The sequence below is a fragment of the Abramis brama genome, assembly GCF_963993115.1.
Source record: "Abramis brama genome assembly, chromosome: 14".
NCBI lineage: Eukaryota > Metazoa > Chordata > Actinopteri > Cypriniformes > Leuciscidae > Abramis > Abramis brama.
Window position 1 is genome coordinate 3713892 of NC_139976.1, and position 18064 is coordinate 3731955.

Consider the following 18064-nt stretch of genomic DNA (forward strand, 5'->3'; position numbering starts at 1 on the left):
TTAATGTCTGCTTGCATACAATGTTTAATACAATTCCCAAAATTCTCCACCATATGTAAGGACATTAGCTCAAAGGGGAAATATTAATAATAATCCATAATTACCAATTATGATTAATTATTAATATTTGGGTCAGTTAATCAGATTAACTTTGAGGTAAGCCAAAGTAATATTACAATCAATTAATCAGTTCCAAAGAACTCTTTGATTATTCATTTATTCTAAGGAAAATGTATTGTTCATGGTCGCTGAAAAATAATTATTCCTTATGTACAGCAATTAGCATGTAGCAAGATCAAAATCGTAAAAGGGACTTTGTATGCAAACAGAGGATCAGAAACCAAATTCATAATCGTGCACAAATTTTATTAACTAAATCACAAACATAACTAACACTAAACAAACATAAATACATTCATACATCCATACATACATGCATAGGTAAAGGGGTGAGTGGTGTGGAACAGGAAATAGAACTATGGAATAAGATCTCAGTATGAGAAGAAGAACCATCAGCTTATTTCATAGCAATCTCATCAAAGAATACTTGCATGGCAGTTGCAATCGTGGAAAATTCTTGGATTGGATTGGATTCGTTGATTGGGTCTATGGCCTTGAAGAAAAGCATGGTGGCTTCGAGCACATGGCTGTTGTGAGTCGAAGCCTGCTGTCCTGGCTTGAAGACCAGGAGTGGATCGTTGAGTCAGTGATGGTAAAGTTGCAGTTGTTTTCTAGATTGAAGAAAAGTCTGACTCCCTTTTTGGAGTATGAATGCCTGAGGCATTGCTCAGGCCTGTTTGGGCCCAGGGAGCTGGGCCCAAGTGGGGGGGAAGGGGTCCAGCCCCTCCCCCAGTAACAGCAGAAGCTGCCTTGTTGTCGGATGAGAAGCGTTGAGAAGAGAGAACGGTCACTGTGGTCAGTCTCTAATAAAGCCTGAGAATGGCCACCCCTCTCTGGGTTTGCTGTACCAATGAGAAGGGTGGACTGTCTGGCGGGAGTTTCTTCTGTCACCAGGATTTACAAGCCTTTGTCTTAAGCGTGCTCACTCAGACTGGCATGCTGGATTGGTGTTTAATGACACTACTAAGGAAGATTCTTAGTAATTCTAATGTGTTGCACAGCTATTGGCATATCATGTACACAATCATTTCGATCTTCAAAGCACCAATTTATCGAGACCAAACATGGTTACATAGACAGTTGGTCTTGTAATAACTACATAGTATCAAAGAGATCATAGTATCAACAGAATTATTAAAAGACAAAACACACAACAGTAAATCATTCTCAAAATGTTCTGGAATGCCTGTTCATTTCATGTCAGTCAGTTCATCAATAAATGAATGCAGGAGAGTTTGTTCTGATATCTGTGGCAGAGTTAGTTACTTGTTAGCATGCCTGAGAGTCATAAAACATCCTATCTGATCGCGGCCATGGCAACCAGGCCCCTTTCACCCCGCCTGGGGGTTGGGACCCTGCTCTCGGATGGAAGTTTTAAAGATTGGTGTGTGCATATGGCAAATAATTGTGTCTGATTTGTCTCAGTCGCTACATGCTGTATGTAAACACATTAACACACATAAACACAAAATCATGGACGTTGTAAATTCTGTGATGATGATAATACTGGTTTGGACCTTCACCTCTGCCTGAGAAGTCAATGACTGCAAGAAAATTATTCTTGGAAATGTTTCAGTTCTCTAATGTCTGGGAATGTTCGTAAGGAGGGTCAGTTTGAAGAGCTGCAGTGTGTGTCCTAAAAAGCATTTGAGTCATGGAAAAACAGTATGTAGTATTTTATCAAAGCCACTTTGTTCTGATGTTCTCATTTCTTCAGGTGTTTCATTTAGGAGCACAAATTTTTATTTTGTTCAGTTGCTGCATTAAATAGATAAAATGTTATATTTCAGAGTCGTGTGGGCCTGCTTTCATTATAAGCTGTGCTGAATTGACTGGAACTGAGCATGAAGAATTAACTCTAAGCTGATTAAAAAAAGCTGATCAGTGCTGCATTAAATTGAACATGTTTAAGGATGCTGAGGATGAAAATGAAAGGATATATATATATATATATATATATATATATATATATATATATATATATATACACAGTGAGGAAAATAAGTATTTGAACACCCTGCTATTTTGCAAGTTCTCCCACTTAGAAATAATGGAGGGGTCTGAAATTGTCATCGTAGGTGCATGTCCACTGTGAGAGACATAATCTAAAAAAAAAATCCAGAAATCACAATATATGATTTTTTAACTATTTATTTGTATGATACAGCTGCAAATAAGTATTTGAACACCTGTCTATCAGCTAGAATTCTGACCCTCAAAGACCTGTTAGTCTGCCTTTAAAATGTCCACCTCCACTCCATTTATTATCCTAAATTAGATGCACCTGTTTGAGATCGTTAGCTGCATAAAGACACCTGTCCACCCCATACAATCAGTAAGAATCCAACTACTAACATGGCCAAGACCAAAGAGCTGTCCAAAGACACTAGAGACAAAATTGTACACCTCCACAAGGCTGGAAAGGGCTACGGGGAAATTGCCAAGCAGCTTGGTGAAAAAAGGTCCACTGTTGGAGCAATCATTAGAAAATGGAAGAAGCTAAACATGACTGTCAATCTCCCTCGGACTGGGGCTCCATGCAAGATCTCACCTCGTGGGGTCTCAATGATCCTAAGAAAGGTGAGAAATCAGCCCAGAACTACACGGGAGGAGCTGGTCAATGACCTGAAAAGAGCTGGGACCACCGTTTCCAAGGTTACTGCTGGTAATACACTAAGACGTCATGGTTTGAAATCATGCATGGCACGGAAGGTTCCCCTGCTTAAACCAGCACATGTCAAGGCCCGTCTTAAGTTTGCCAATGACCATTTGGATGATCCAGAGGACTCATGGGAGAAAGTCATGTACAAATAAATAGTTAAAAAATCATACATAGTGATTTCTGGATTTTTTTTTTAGATTATGTCTCTCACAGTGGACATGCACCTACGATGACAATTTCAGACCCCTCCATGATTTCTAAGTGGGAGAACTTGCAAAATAGCAGGGTGTTCAAATACTTATTTTTTAACTATTTATTTGTATGATACAGCTGCAAATAAGTATTTGAACACCTGAGAAAATCAATGTTAATATTTGGTACAGTAGCCTTTGTTTGCAATTACAGAGGTCAAACGTTTCCTGTAGTTTTTCACCAGGTTTGCACACACTGCAGGAGGGATTTTGGCCCACTCCTCCACACAGATCTTCTCTAGATCAGTCAGGTTTCTGGGCTGTCGCTGAGAAACACGGAGTTTGAGCTCCCTCCAAAGATTCTCTATTGGGTTTAGGTCTGGAGACTGGCTAGGCCACGCCAGAACCTTGATATGCTTCTTACAGAGCCACTCCTTGGTTATCCTGGCTGTGTGCTTCGGGTCATTGTCATGTTGGAAGACCCAGCCTCGACCCATCTTCAATGCTCTAACTGAGGGAAGGAGGTTGTTCCCCAAAATCTCGCAATACATGGCCCCGGTCATCCTCTCCTTAATACAGTGCAGTCGCCATGTCCCATGTGCAGAAAAACACCCCCAAAGCATGATGCTACCACCCCCATGCTTCACAGTAGGGATGGTGTTCTTGGGATGGGACTCATTATTCTTCTTCCTCCAAACACGTTTAGTGGAATTATGACCAAAAAGTTATATTTTGGTCTCATCTGACCACATGACTTTCTCCAATGACTCCTCTGGATCATCCAAATGGTCATTGGCAAACTTAAGACGGGCCTTGACATGTGCTGGTTTAAGCAGGGGAACCTTCTGTGCCATGCATGATTTCAAACCATGACGTCTTAGTGTATTACCAACAGTAACCTTGGAAACGGTGGTCCCAGCTCTTTTCAGGTCATTGACCTGCTCCTCCCGTGTAGTTCTGGGCTGATTTCTCACCTTTCTTAGGATCATTGAGACCCCACGAGGTGAGATCTTGCATGGAGCCCCAGTCCGAGGGAGATTGACAGTCATGTTTAGCCTCTTCCGTTTTCTAATGATTGCTCCAACAGTGGACCTTTTTTCACCAAGCTGCTTGGCAATTTCCCCGTAGCCCTTTCCAGCCTTGTGGAGGTGTACAATTTTGTCTCTAGTGTCTTTGGACAGCTCTTTGGTCTTGGCCATGTTAGTAGTTGGATTCTTACTGATTGTATGGGGTGGACAGGTGTCTTTATGCAGCTAACGACCTCAAACAGGTGCATCTAATTTAGGATAATAAATGGAGTCGAGGTGGACATTTTAAAGGCAGACTAACAGGTCTTTGAGGGTCAGAATTCTAGCTGATAGACAGGTGTACAAATACTTATTGGCAGCTGTATCATACAAATAAATAGTAAAAAAATCATATATTGTGATTTCTGGATTTTTTTTTTTAGATTATGTCTCTCACAGTGGACATGCACCTACGATGACAATTTCAGACCCCTCCATGATTTCCAAGTGGGAGAACTTGCAAAATAGCAGGGTGTTCAAATACTTATTTTCCTCACTGTATATAGAAAGGTGCCACGCATTAACTTGTCACAAACCTGGTTTAGTTAAACGGTCATCTGTAAGTCATCTGTGGGACAAATAAAAATAATTGTATTTGCTGCATTCTCGTTTTCTGTAGTGTTTTAGCAAAATATCTATTTTGCTGCTCACTGTGATTCTGCAGATCTTCATGTGGCTCTTTACGTCTTTTCAGAGAAGCAATGCATTGTTGTGGAATCGGACCGCAGTCCACCATTGAAACACCACTGGCCTCATGTTTTTTTTCATTTGGCCTCATGTTTTTGAGGGCATGTTGGTCTCTGTTTGTTTCGTCTATCATCTATCACGTGACCGATGAATTTGCTTTCAGAGTTTCCTTAAGCGAGATGCAGTTAAACAAATCATTCATTATCCATTTAAAGTCTGGAAGTGAGCAGTTACAGTAGTTAAGTCCACTTCAAAAGACAAACAACAATGGTGAACAAATAATACAGCGGGGGAAATAAGTATTGAACACGTCATCATTTTTCTCAGTAAATATATTTCCAAAGGTGCTATTGACATGAAATTTTCACCAGATGTTGGTAACAACCCAAGTAAGCCATACATACAAAGAAACAAACAAAAATAAGTTCAGAAATTAAGTTATGTGTAATAATGTGAAAGGACACAGGGAAAAGGTATTGAACACATGAAGAAAGGGAGGCGCAAAAAGGCATGGAAAGCCAAGACAACTGCTGAAAACTTACAGTAATTAAAAAGCAATCCAGCCCCCTGTCAGTGGAAATTAATAACAGCTGGTTCAGTCCCAAATGATGGCCTACAAAAAGGTCTCATTGCCAAGGTGTCACACAAGACACATCTCATGATGGGTAAAAGCAAAGAGCTGTCTCAAGACCTTCGCAACCTAATTGTTGCAAAACATAATGATGGCATTGGTTATAGGCGCCATTCTAAGCTCCTGAATGGTCCAGTGAGCACTTTTGGGGCCATAACACGGAAGTGGAAAGACAATAATTTCACCATAAATTTGCCTCGACCAGTGCTCCTCGCAAGATTTCTGATAGAGGAGTGAAAAGAATAATGAGAAGAGTTGTCCAAGAGACTGTCGCAGATGTTCATTTAGATTACTTTTGTTTTATTGACAGTTTAATTAAAAATGAACAAGTCATGAAGGTTTTGCCTCACTTTCCAAAAGAAGTCAAAGAATAAGAGTGATGTTTCTTCTTTAAATAAGGCACTTCCTCAGCTGTTTGTTAGTAAGATGCTTAATTTGTTTCTGAAATGTAATCCTAAAATAACCTAACACTGAAATGCATGTTCCTTGAAATCTCATCTTCATGTTTGAACATGCAAGAGGAAGTTGTTCACATTCTTTGTATTGTAAGAAAGATAGCCTATTCTTTCACTCAAGTTTCACTCAAGTTTTGTTTCTAACTTCAATTATCCAGCCATGCGTGTTTGACAACAGCTTCAGTCCAGTGCACTCAACCCAAGGAATGCATCATTTGTTCTGCGATATTTAGTGGTTCCTAAACTAATAAGAACAATAAAAGTTGCTATTTATTTGGTGTGTGTTCACTTCTGTCGCTTCCTTTGCATGGTAAAAACCACCCATTGAGTTGAGGATATTTACCTTTATAGTTATTTACATTTACATTTACATTTAGTCATTTAGCAGACGCTTTTATCCAAAGCGACTTACAAATTAGGACTAAATTAAGCGAGTCATCATGAAGGCAAAAACAACAGCAATGCAAGAAGTGCTCAAAATACGAAGTTCAAGCATTATTCAGAGTAGCATAAGCCCGATAAGTGAGGTTTTAAAGGGAAAGTTTTTTTTTTTTTTCATGAGGTTAAGTGCTCACGGAAGAGATGGGTTTTCAGCTGTTTTTTGAATGTTGTCAAAAAAACACAACATTGTTGTTGTGTTGCAACATTGTTGTTCAATGTTGTTGAAAATGTATTTCAAACCTATTCGCTAAATCTTGTTGCCGCATCAAAAAAATAAAAAAAAACCCTCATCTGGAGGTGTTGCTGTCTTTCTTATCGCCTGTGATCTTCATTTGACTTCTTATCATGTCTCTATGTGCAAAAAATAAACACAAGGACACCTGCGGCCGCATTCAAGGTGACTTGCTGAATAATTCACAGTTGAGTTTCTCTTTCAAGGAAAATCGCCCATAGCTAAAAAAACGAAACTGTCACAGGCATAAGCTAGAGGCCATGAATGCAGTGATTAATGGATGCTGTTAGGCACAACACAAAGTGGAGTGCATGCATAATCGAAACAGCATGGCATTGAGTGCCTTTATGATTTTATAAAATGTATGAAATGACAATAAATACGGAAGAGGATTAGGGCCAAGCAATAATAAAAATAATAAAACCATCTTGAGATTAAAGTCATTATAATGCGAAATTAAACTCGTTAAATTTCGAGAGAAAAAAAGTCGAAATACAATCTTGAGAATAAACTCATTAAATTTCGAGAATAAAGTCGTTGTGTACAACAATCATTATAATAGATTTGTGTGTAGGCTAGGCTATACGTGGAGCTATAACCAGGTCTGTAGGGTTTGTTCTTGGACCATTTAGGAACTATTGATACGGTATATAGCACTATTGCAGCGCACATGGTATACAAAGTCACCAATAATCAACAAGATACATGCATGAAGTCAAAATTCACTCACTCGCTCCCGTGTCGATGGCTGAAACACATGCAGTAGGCACGATGTTAGGATGAATGTGGCCTCAAATCGATCTCAAAATTTAACGCGTTCATTCTCTAAATGTAATGAGTTTATTCTCACGATTATTTCGACTTTTTTCTCGAAATTTAACGATTTTTTTCTCGAAAAACAACAACTTTATTCTCGAAATGTACTGAGTTTATTCTCAAGATTGTATTTCGACTTTTTTCTCGAAATTTAACGAGTTTTTTCTCAAAAAACAACGACTTTATTCTCGATATTTAATGAGTTTATTCTCAAGATTGTATTTCGACTTTTTTTTCGAAAGAGTTTAATCTCGCATTATAATGACTTTAATCTCGAGATTTATTTTTTTATTATTGCTTGGCCCTAATCCTCTTCCGTACAATATTACATAGCCAATGATATACATTTTTATTGTTTCATTAACAGCAACAAAAACTTGATGACTCCCAGTCGCCTAACATTGGTGCAAACAGACTCTCCTCTTCACAGCAGACTTTTCCCTGTCTTTAAATAAGTCTAGGTTTACCGTAATACCAACTCCATCCAAAACATCCCTGCAGTGGATTCCACTGGGTCAATGTAATCTACTGGAAAATATTATTTTAATACCACACGCATATTTACTCAGCTGTCTAAATAAGATCATAGACTTCTCAAGGCCAGACTGTAATCAAAGAATAATTGTGGAAGTTAAAAAACACAGTGGTTACATAACCCCATTAAGTTTTCAGTGCAGCCTACATTGTGTATTTATTGCTTTTTATAAAAACCACATTTTAGCTAAAGGAAATGATCCAATTTCTTCTGTAATTGAAAGCATGTGTCTTGCGTAAGTGCAAAAAAGTACTGAGAAACTGTTAAAGTAGAGGTGTTATTTAAAAAAGCTATTAAGATTCCAGTAAAGTGAACGTGAAAAAGTATTCACATTTGGCCGTACTTAGGGATTTGAAAATGAACACATAGCTTTTTTAATTGACTTTTGAAAACAAGAGAAAGAAGATTTTCCTTTTAGTATTTTTTATTTTCTTTGAAAACATTATAAAGAAACCTGTCAAAACCATTTACTCATTGTTCTGCTTCTGTACAACTAAACAACTGAATAGAAAACCTGGCTATGTCAAACCAGATTTTACAGGGAAGTGAATATACAACATCAATTTCATACTTTTCCCTACATAAAGCTTTGTATGACTTCAAAAGAATTGGAATACATGACTTGAATGCTATTTTTATAATGCTTTCATGCTGATATGATTCATGCTATATGATGCTTTGTTAGTCATTTTTGAAACTTGAAACAGGACTGCCAACTAGTTTAGCTTGAAGTGAGAATTATGGAAGGGGGGGGGGGGGTTGATTGTCAAAACATTTGGTAACTAAATAGAATTTTATAAAGTTTACCTTACACAACACAGAAAGATGCTATATAGTTGTTTGAATTTTATGTTTCTGTATAGAGTACATTTAGATATGTGTACAAAATCTAACAGCAGCAGAAATATATTGTGAAGTCTGTGATGTTAGAAACAGTAACAGTGTGAACAGTGTTGTTACTGAATATTCTTAATTTTATTATTATAAATCATATTAAACAGGTCGTGGATCTACAGCTCTTATCATCACTGGTGCTGTTGTAGGCTGTTCCTTCGTCATCATCGTGATTGCAATCTTTTGTGTAAAGAAGTTGAAACGCAACAACCCTTCTGGATTCCAGATGAAATATGAAAGATGTGCTTCTGCAGAACCAACAATGATGACAGTAAATGTTCAGAGTGAAATTAAATGAAAGCAAAGAGTTTTTCATGTAAAGATCATTCAAGTGATAATGTTCAGTTTCATTTTAAAATGATAGATCAATATTGCTCAGACCAATTAATCAGCCAATATTTGGCCATGTTGAGATAATCTGCATCAGATAATAATTCTGCTTTTGTGTTTTCAAAGACTTCAATAATTTGAGTAAAATATTGTTTTTATTTTAGCAGTTTTGAGTGTCATATATCCACATTGTATATGCCATTGATTATCTTTTATTTTAAAGTTAGCATTGTAATTGTATCTAAATTATTAAAGTCTCTCAATATTGTCCAAAGTCTATTTTTAGAGTTTTTAATCAACTTTAATGTCTGTGAAGGGAAAACTATACTAGTGACAATTACAAGTTATTCTGTGGTAATTGGTGATGTAGGAATATAAAGTCAGAAAGCCGAGTGTTATACATATATGAATATAATGTTTTAGGAAGATGCCTCTCTTAAGAACAATGTGGATTTACTTTTAAACTGTAACATATATAAATATAAGTTTAGCATGTGCTGGATGATGATGATGCTCCAGCCAATGTGTTTTTATAAGAAATAACTAGAAACATTTGCTAATCTTTTATAGCACAACATGACAAATATTAAATTAGGGGTAAGATGGATAAACTTTTTCAGAGTTTATAATTTACTTTTGATATAGTTCTTATTAATATGTATATATTGTTTAAGTGGCATTAATGTAAAATAATAAATCAGCTATTGTATTTAAAATTTTATTTTGACATTTAGTTAAATAATTGAATAACCAATGACTATGATACTATAACCAATGAGATTCCCAGTAACAGAGATTAATCTGAAAGGTAAAATTATTCTATGACTTATATACATGCTAATGAATATTTACATATTTAATTGCCCATATTTTAATTGAAGATATGTCATAATAGAAACACTGAAAGCGAATTGAATGATTTCACTCAATTAACCGATAGGTTTTAATAAAAGCAAAGATGTCTGAAATGTACATCTAATAAACATTAAAAAAAAAAAAACCATTAATTACAATAAGTATTAATTCTAAACAATAACACAAGTAACAACATGCCACTTTTTATCTTTTTACATTAACATATAAACTATAACTTTTACTCCACAAATCCCCCCAAAAAACACTAATGTGTCCACAAATCACTCATTAACAAATAGACGTAAAAAACTTTGATATTCAACACAATACAGTGTCATAGATCACCATTATCCTGAGACACAAAATTTGACCAATTATCGTTAGCTTTGTTTTGGCTGACTAAATCTCACAAATGTTAATATTCAGATGAAATGACAAAATTGAAAATATTATAGCCATTCATTAAAAGTGTTGAGATGAGATTTTGTGGCCTCTATTGTCAGGAGAAAATCATTCTGCCCCATGTTACCCAGCTGTTGCAATGCATTCTCCTGCCAGCAGAGGGCGTGTCCGGCTGTGATTAAATATTTGTCTTTGACCAATATGATTATCGGATTAAACTGTTGTTGTTATAGACTGAAAGTGAAGGAACAACCACTTTTTTTTCTTTGAAGTTTCTTTATTCTTTCACTTTGCTCCTGGTCTTTCATACAGTATGTGGTTCGCTTGTAAAAAGTTCTGTAAGGACCGTGTTTACTTTGCACAGCCTCTCTTTAGACTAGAGAATACATAGGCTAAATAAATAACAAACTATAATGAAATGCATCAAAATTCCCGCTGTTTTATTAAGTATTAAAACAGCACTAGGTCAATTAAATTTGATTTTTAACAGTTACTGATGCTTTACTTGATTTTCACAAGTTAAGTTAGATCAAAACATGTTTTTAAATAGTAAACTTTTTAAAAGGGGTTTCTAGAGGTCATTTTCAGGGTGTTGATGTGATACACACAAAGTATATACACAACTGTTAAGTTTTTTCTAAGTTATTCGGATTTTCCTTATGAAGTTCCGATTAACAAGTGTATATTGATTCACATGGACAGAATTAAAAAAAGGACTCTTATTTTGTTATTCTGTGGAGAGCGTGCCATTGCCTCCTTATATCAGCAGAGGAGCTGCAAAAGACCACCAGATTCTCATGATCATACTCGCAGTGTTTGTCAGGCTTTAATGCTTGAACTGATTCCCTGTCGCGTGAAACTGAAGGTTTGATCTCAGTGCTGGAGAACCGAATGGATTAAGATGAGCGAGACAGACAGAAGTAATTAGCACTGCTGATCAGGGAATGGATTAACCACTTTTTTTTCTTTTTTTTTCTTTCTGAGTGACATACAAAAACAGCAAAGTCTCATATCTCCACAACTACAGCAAGAAGAACCAAAAGGTATGTATCGTTTGATATATTTTTTTTTATTTTTTAAATAAATTCATGTATTATAATTTTACATAGGTCTATCTTTCTTATTTGGCAATCAGTAACTCAGGAATTGAATAAGGTAGGAGGAAGGGTTTTGGTGAAGTTTCCCTTCATGTGGGCTGCACGCATATGATAGTTAGCCTACTACTTGGCTAATCAAAAGTTAAAGCATTAGGAACCGATGTAGGGTTTTTTTTTTCTGCCCTTACACCTGGAAGGCATTTTTAAAATTGTTGTTCCTCCGTGAGGAATATCTCGTGATCGTTCTCACTACTTGATGTGTCTATTCTTTATGCATTACGCCATGTTTCATGTCGCAGTTTCTCCCGGAGCTCGTTATAATTTGTTGTTTTATTTAACATGTAGTATTAGGCTATTAATGTTAATTAGAAGATGTTTTAAGATATTTTGTTATAATTATAATAAAAATGTTATATCATTGGGGGAAAAAAGTTTTACAATGCATATTTGTTAACTATGACAGGTTTAAGGGGTTAACCATGGATAACAATCTATTAAAAACCTGTTTAACTTTGATGAGGGAGAGATTGACAAGTTCTTTATTGGTGGATAAGGTTTCCTCCATTGAGTTTAATGCCTTACAAACAAGAAAAATTTCCCTGTTGTTTGTTCAGATGTGCAATAGTAAAGGGAAACAACAACACCGCCTTGACTCTTTGAATGGTAGTCATGCATATTACTATTATAGTATTTAAGAGTAGAGCCATTAAGTCCAAGTTACTAAAATCCTTGACATATTAAACCGAGTAATAATAAGCAACGATTCTGATAGGTAGTTGGCTATATTCACTAGGAGGATGACTGACACAGCACCGACTGCTAGCCATAAATACAGTGAAATGAACGACTGACTTTGTCCTGAGAGCAACGAGTCATTGAAAGTGAAAGTAATAGCCTGTATTTATACACTGGTGATCGCTGTAGAGAAAGTCAGAGTGAATGAACTCATGCGCTGAAGACACACAGACCAGAGGTGAGCAATAACTCTCTCTCAACAGGGAAATAATATCCTTTATATTTACTGATCCATACACTATGTTCAAATGATGGCAGACTTGTTGTTTTTGGTTGATCTATTCCTAATGGATTTGGTTTAATCCAAGCAAACTTTTGCTGATAAATTCTGACGTTTCTACTCAACTTTCAGTAAATCGTCTTAATCTACAGGGTGGGCCATTTATATGGATACACCGTAATAACATGGGAATGGTTGGTGATATTAAAGTCCTGTTTGTGGCACATTAGTATATGTGAGGGGGCAAACTCCTCAAGATGGGTGGTGTGTACTAATATATACTAATGTGCCACAAACAGGACTTTAATATCACCAACCATTCCCATGTTATTACGGTGTATCCATATAAATGGCCCACCCTGTACTATTTAATCTCTAGCACTTCCTTATTAGTCGTAGTTGTTTAAGCAACTTAAACTTTCTGTCATTATTTTTCTTGCAGAATAAAAAGCATGAATGCTGTAAATGCAGTGCAACTGTTCATTCTGGTTTGGACTTTTACTGCTGTCTGTCAAGCTGATGGTAAGAGAATAAACTTTCCCCTAGAAAGAGTGTGTGAGAATTTTGAGGAGGGAATAAATCTAAGATAATGAAGAAAAAAGATCAAATCAAAGTTTTAAGAAGGGACTAAATTCTAAAATAATGGAAAATGTTTTGGTTCATATATACACAAAAAAATAAAGATGCACAATATTCAGTGGAAGTGAATCTGATTTTTTTTTTTTTTATTGTTCAGTTACTGTATTATATGATATACACTGCTATTTTTTTTCAGATGACATCAGTGTAAGCTGTGAGGATGTGACTGGAACTGTGAGGAAAGAAGTAACTTTCACCTGCAGCGTCTCTCTGAAGAACTCTGAATGCTACATTACATTGTATAAGTTTCAATACCCTGAGATCCATAAAGAATCAGATATCTGTAAACAAACTGTTTCTAAAGGCTCACAGAGAAACAGCTTCACATGCAGCTTCAGTCCAACTACAGCAGTAATGGGAGAATTCAGATTCTTTTTGCAAACAAATTGTGGAAGTAAAGGAACAGAATTCACTGTGGACATAACAGGTACAGTATATAATACTGCTGTTTATAATTCAATAAATGTTTGCAACTGTACTTTTATTATCAATCTACTAACTGGTTTAAAATCTGTTTTAGAAACTGTCACTGAAGATCCTGGAAAGAAAGGTAATATATTTTATTATACCACAGGACTGTTGAATGCTTGATACTGATTTGTTGACGAATGTCAAGGTGTGAAATTATTTTCCAGTAAACGCACTCAGTTATTTCAAGACACTGACCACAACAAATATGACAAACAAAAGGATAAAAATGACAAACAACTTCCATGTTTTCCCTTCTAAATGACCTTTTATTATCTATGTAAATCACGCTGTTGTTCTTCAGCTCTGTCTCCACACACACACACACACAGATGATATGTTCACACGTATTGAATCTTGTCAGCGCTGCCCGCAAATTATCAATAAAATAGTGTAGCGACTGAAAATATACATGACATTTCTTAGTTGTGAGTTGGTAACATCACTGTTTTTGAAGTAGTTAAACAGCTTTAAATGGCTCAATTGGTATGAAAGTAGTTCTACACGCAAGAGCATTTTGAGGACAAAAACTCAACAAATGTCTTGAAATAAAAGACCTGTGATAAGATTCAATAAATGTTTGAAACTTTCATTTTCAATGTACTAACAGTGGTTTAAAATCTGTTAACAGAGACCAGTAAATCTGGACCTGACACTGAAGATCCTGGTAAGAAATTACATTCCATTATAGATATTGATTATTGAGCTCCAGGTTAATTATGGAACACAGAAAACTGCTCGTTAGTCTCTTTTCTTATCATTTTAAATCACCTGTGAATAAATGGTTTTATCATGAAACATTTTAAATGTACTTTTCCAGAAGAACCTGTCTTGGATCAATCAGAAACATCTCAACATGAAAAAGCAGAAGGTCGTGGATTTAAAGTTGCTGTCATCGCTGCTGCTGTAAGCTGTTTTATCATCGTCATTATGCCAATCATTTACAAAATGAAACAATACTACAAACAGAAGAGGATGTTTCTGGGCAACAACACAGAAAATATGATCTAATGTCACTGACTGTATGAAAACATTGAGTTTTGTTTGACTTTTAATGAAAGACACAAACTTTATAGGAACTCCATAAACTATATGTGTACATACATTACTATCTGTTAAACCTCAAACTACTGAACTAGATAACTCTGATTTCTGTGAAATATTGATTTCTGTGAAATATTGGTATATTAATGATCTCTTTGGTCAGTGTGTGTGTGTGTGTGTGTTTAATGAACTTAAGCCTGTGTGAACATTTAAAAGGGTAAAGCAGCAAAAATTCGAATGTTATTTTTGTATTTGGTACGTATATATGGAAATGATTTTTTTACTGTTGTTATTCTTCACATGCAATTTTCTAATGATGTAAACCATGTTGTATTGCACAGCATGTTTTATTGTTTTAAAAGGCAATGGAATGAGGAAACATTTGTGTTTTATACAAACACAAATGGACAAGTTTTACCAGTGAGTGGGTGAGATCAGCCCGTTCTCATCCCAAGTCGTCATATACTGACGCTTTCAAAATTTCTTCAATATCTGACGCACAAAGCACCCTTTAGCGTCCATATGAGACGCATAACCCTACCACAGACCCAAACCTACCCATAACCGAAGCGTCTCATATTGACGCTAAGGGTGCTTTGTGCGTCGGATATTGACGAACTTTTGAAAGCGTCAGTTACATGACGCCTAAACCCACCCATAACCGAAGCGTCTCATATGGACGCTAAAGGGTGCTTTGTGCGTCGGATATTGAAGAATGTCTGAAAGTGACGATTTGGGGATGAGAATGCGTTGGTGAGATTCATTTTCTGAGAAATGAATTACTGTTCTGAGAAAAAGAAAGACTTTACACAAAACTTAAATTAAATTCCAGTGTGTAGCAGTCAGTTATTTGAATATAACAGAACTGTTGCAATGCATTATAGCAGAGTCATATATATATATATATACAGTGAGGAAAATAAGTATTTGAACACCCTGCTATTTTTCAAGTTCTCCCACTTAGAAATCATGGAGGGGTCTGAAATTGTCATCGTAGGTGCATGTCCACTGTGAGAGACAATCTAAAAAAAAAAAAATCCAGAAATCACAATGTATGATTTTTTTTAACTATTTATTTGTATGATACAGCTGCAAACAAGTATTTGAACACCTGAGAAAATCAATTTTAATATTTGGTACAGTAGCCTTTGTTTGCAATTACAGAGGTCAAACATTTCCTGTAGTTTTTCACCAGGTTTGCACACACTGCAGGATGGATTTTGGCCCACTCCTCCACACAGATCTTCTCTAGATCAGTCAGGTTTCTGGGCTGTCGCTGAGAAACACGGAGTTTGAGCTCCCTCCAAAGATTCTCTATTGGGTTTAGGTCTGGAGACGGGCTAGGCCACGCCAGAACCTTGATATGCTTCTTACAGAGCCACTCCTTGGTTATCCTGGCTGTGTGCTTCGGGTCATTGTCATGTTGGAAGACCCAGCCTCGACCCATCTTCAATGCTCTAACTGAGGGAAGGAGGTTGTTCCCCAAAATCTCGCAATACATGGCCCCGGTCATCCTCTCCTTAATACAGTGCAGTCGCCCTGTCCCATGTGCAGAAAAACACCCCCAAAGCATGATGCTACCACCCCCATGCTTCACAGTAGGGATGGTGTTCTTGGGATGGTACTCATCATTCTTCTTCCTCCAAACACGTTTAGTGGAATTATGACCAAAAAGTTCTATTTTGGTCTCATCTGACCACATGACTTTCTCCCATGACTCCTCTGGATCATCCAAATGGTCATTGGCAAACTTAAGACGGGCCTTGACATGTGCTGGTTTAAGCAGGGGAACCTTCTGTGCCATGCATGATTTCAAACCATGACGTCTTAGTGTATTACCAACAGTAACCTTGGAAACGGTGGTCCCAGCTCTTTTCAGGTCATTGACCAGCTCCTCCCGTGTAGTTCTGGGCTGATTTCTTACCTTTCTTAGGATCACTGAGACCCCACGAGGTGAGATCTTGCATGGAGCCCCAGTCCGAGGGAGATTGACAGTCATGTTTAGCTTCTTCCATTTTCTAATGATTGCTCCAACAGTGGACCTTTTTTCACCAAGCTGCTTGGCAATTTCCCCGTAGCCCTTTCCAGCCTTGTGGAGGTGTACAATTTTGTCTCTAGTGTCTTTGGACAGCTCTTTGGTCTTGGCCATGTTAGTAGTTGGATTCTTACTGATTGTATGGGGTGGACAGGTGTCTTTATGCAGCTAACGACCTCAAACAGGTGCATCTAATTTAGGATAATAAATGGAGTGGAGGTGGACATTTTAAAGGCAGACTAACAGGTCTTTGAGGGTCAGAATTCTAGCTGATAGACAGGTGTTCAAATACTTATTTGCAGCTGTATCATACAAATAAATAGTTAAAAAATCATATATTGTGATTTCTGGATTATTTTTTTTTAGATTATGTCTCTCACAGTGGACATGCACCTACGATGACAATTTCAGACCCCTCCATGATTTCCAAGTGGGAGAACTTGCAAAATAGCAGGGTGTTCAAATACTTATTTTCCTCACTGTATATATATGTACAAAGATATAATGATATATATTGTGGTGTTGTGATGAGCCCACCCCTTGGTTCTGTAAAACCTAACACTGAAAGTCACTAAACGGAATGAGTACATTTAAATTATTATTATTATTTTTTTAAAGTTAATTTAACTTAATAAAAAATGTGATATTAACTCAAAAACTGCAATGCATTAAGCATAACTTAAACCGAGTAAGTTATGAATAACCTATTTGTTATTTTAGCTCTAAGCATTTAGGTTGAATTCAATTCATTTAATCTAGTTTATGGTTGAAAATAAAAATAATATTAAAAGTAAATTAGAAACGGGGTGGGTTTACATATATATATATATATATATATATATATATATATATATATATATATATTATTTATTTATTTATTTTGGGGGGGGGGGGGTCTAATTTCTTTTAAATATTAAGAAATTACTTTTGTATAAGGCCTATACTTTTATAGTTTTCAAAGCTCATGAAATAAACACATAAATAAATACATTTCAAGTTTTCAGCTTCATTTAGCCTACATTTAGGTCTATTCACAGCGTTCTCCCTCACGCACCGGAAAACCCCTCATATTTAGTTCAATCTGCCCATCCTCCACTGCTCACAGCTGACAATGGTTTACTAAAACCATTTGAGTAGCTATATAGTTGTCTAGACTTGATTAGATTTATTAAATGAACTCAAACCAGTTAGTTTAAATTAATGGAATGAACTTAAAATATTCAAGTTACATATACTCAAAATCGACTAAACCAACACTAAATTATGAGTGAATATGACTCAATATATATAAGTTCACAATACTCATATGTATTTGTTTTAAACTTAAATGGTTTAAAGCAATTCCTCAGTTTCAAGCAATTCAATCAGTTTGAGTTGAGTTAACTTTTTGGGTTTTACAGTGTGTGACCTGGGTCCAACATTTGGTGCTACGCCCCTGGCCCCATGTA

The 18064-nt window shown here is 36.2% G+C and overlaps 2 protein-coding genes across 2 annotated transcripts in view; both read left to right on the forward strand.

Annotated features, from left to right (window-relative positions):
• Nucleotides 1-18064, forward strand: part of LOC311096116 (uncharacterized protein) — a 130755-nt gene that overhangs the window by 16942 nt on the left and 95749 nt on the right. The gene's annotated exons all lie outside the window — the stretch shown is intronic.
• On the forward strand, nt 11077-16558 carry LOC311096124 (uncharacterized protein). Its single transcript, XM_084135108.1, has 6 exons — nt 11077-11361; nt 12873-12952; nt 13206-13496; nt 13590-13619; nt 14169-14204; nt 14358-16558. The coding sequence occupies exons 2-6, from the start codon at nt 12883-12885 to the stop codon at nt 14546-14548; spliced, it is 618 nt and encodes a 205-aa protein (XP_083991234.1). The 5' UTR covers nt 11077-11361; nt 12873-12882; the 3' UTR covers nt 14549-16558.

Excerpts from the sequence above, each read along its gene's own strand:
- LOC311096124 (XM_084135108.1), top strand. The coding sequence starts at position 12,883 with ATGAATGCTGTAAATGCAGTGCAACTGTTCATTCTGGTTTGGACTTTT. Across the intron at positions 12,953-13,205 it reads TGCTGTCTGTCAAGCTGATG|ATGACATCAGTGTAAGCTGT; the intron begins GTAAGAGAATAA and ends ATTTTTTTTCAG. Across the intron at positions 14,205-14,357 it reads ACCTGACACTGAAGATCCTG|AAGAACCTGTCTTGGATCAA; the intron begins GTAAGAAATTAC and ends GTACTTTTCCAG.